General features: G+C 43.4%; 1 protein-coding gene across 1 annotated transcript in view; it reads right to left on the bottom strand.

Moving 5' to 3' along the window:
* slc13a2 (solute carrier family 13 member 2) overlaps positions 1 to 522 on the bottom strand; it is a gene marked incomplete at both ends in the record, with an annotated part of 6,758 nt that extends 6,236 nt beyond the window's left edge. The window contains one exon of the mRNA XM_083688809.1: positions 421 to 522. Coding sequence (XP_083544935.1) covers positions 421 to 522 — 102 coding nt within the window. The remainder of the gene's footprint in view (positions 1 to 420) is intronic.
* Positions 523 to 1,000: the final 478 nt, after the last annotated feature.

Here is a 1,000-nt window from a genome sequence, read left to right on the forward strand (position 1 = left end):
ACAAAACTACAATCTGTTTTTACAGTAGGTTGCTGTTTTGATATTGGTTTTCCCCAAAAAGTTGGAGCGTTTTTAATGTAAATTAGTTTGTCTCTATTTTGGCCAGTTTTTGAGAACCTAGGTTAAGCCTAATTGAAAGTGCAATTTAGTCCAGGAATTCTCAATCACTCTAAGTCTAACAATTATGAGGATTTAATGATCACATAAACACACACACACACACACACACACACACACAGACACACACACACAAACACAAATGTAAATACGACACACATACAAATTATTTTGCTTTCTCTCTCTCTCTCTCTCTCTGTCTCTCTTTCACTCACACACACACACACACACACACACACACACACACACACACACACACACACACACACACACACACACACACACACACACACACAGTCTTACCGATGTGGGGATGACCAGAGGCAGGGGCAGGAAGATAATTGGGGTGAGGAAGATGATGACGTAGTTCCTGTTGATCCATAGCCAGCTCAGACACTTAGCCATGGCTCTCTAAAAAACACAGGTAACCCAGACACGCAATATACCTGATCCACAGGTAACCTACAGCTAACTCACAGGTAACCTACAGCGAACTCACAGGTAACTGAACTCAGACGAGAAGCAGCTTGGACAGGTAGCTGAGGTAACCCCAGGAGCAGATAAAGAGCAGTGAGGTACAACTTCACACGTGTGCCACAGCGAACACACAGGTTAATCTACAGCTAAAGTAGAGAGATGTGGGACAGGTGTGGGACCCAGAGAAATAATGTGCCTAATGAAACAGTCATTTAGTGTTTATATCACTGAGAAGGAATTAAACATTAACTTAAGAAACAAGGGGAGGGAGATCCTGGAAGCAGAGAGGGATATGGATAGGGATAGGGGCTGGGAGAAAAAGAGGGAGGGAGGGTAAGGGAAAAAGAGCAAGAGAGGGAGTGAAAGAGCTAGAGATACTGTCGTTGTCAAAGAATAGAGGATTGAC

This window comes from Argentina silus, assembly GCF_951799395.1.
Source record: "Argentina silus genome assembly, chromosome: 2".
Classification (NCBI taxonomy): Eukaryota; Metazoa; Chordata; class Actinopteri; order Argentiniformes; family Argentinidae; genus Argentina; species Argentina silus.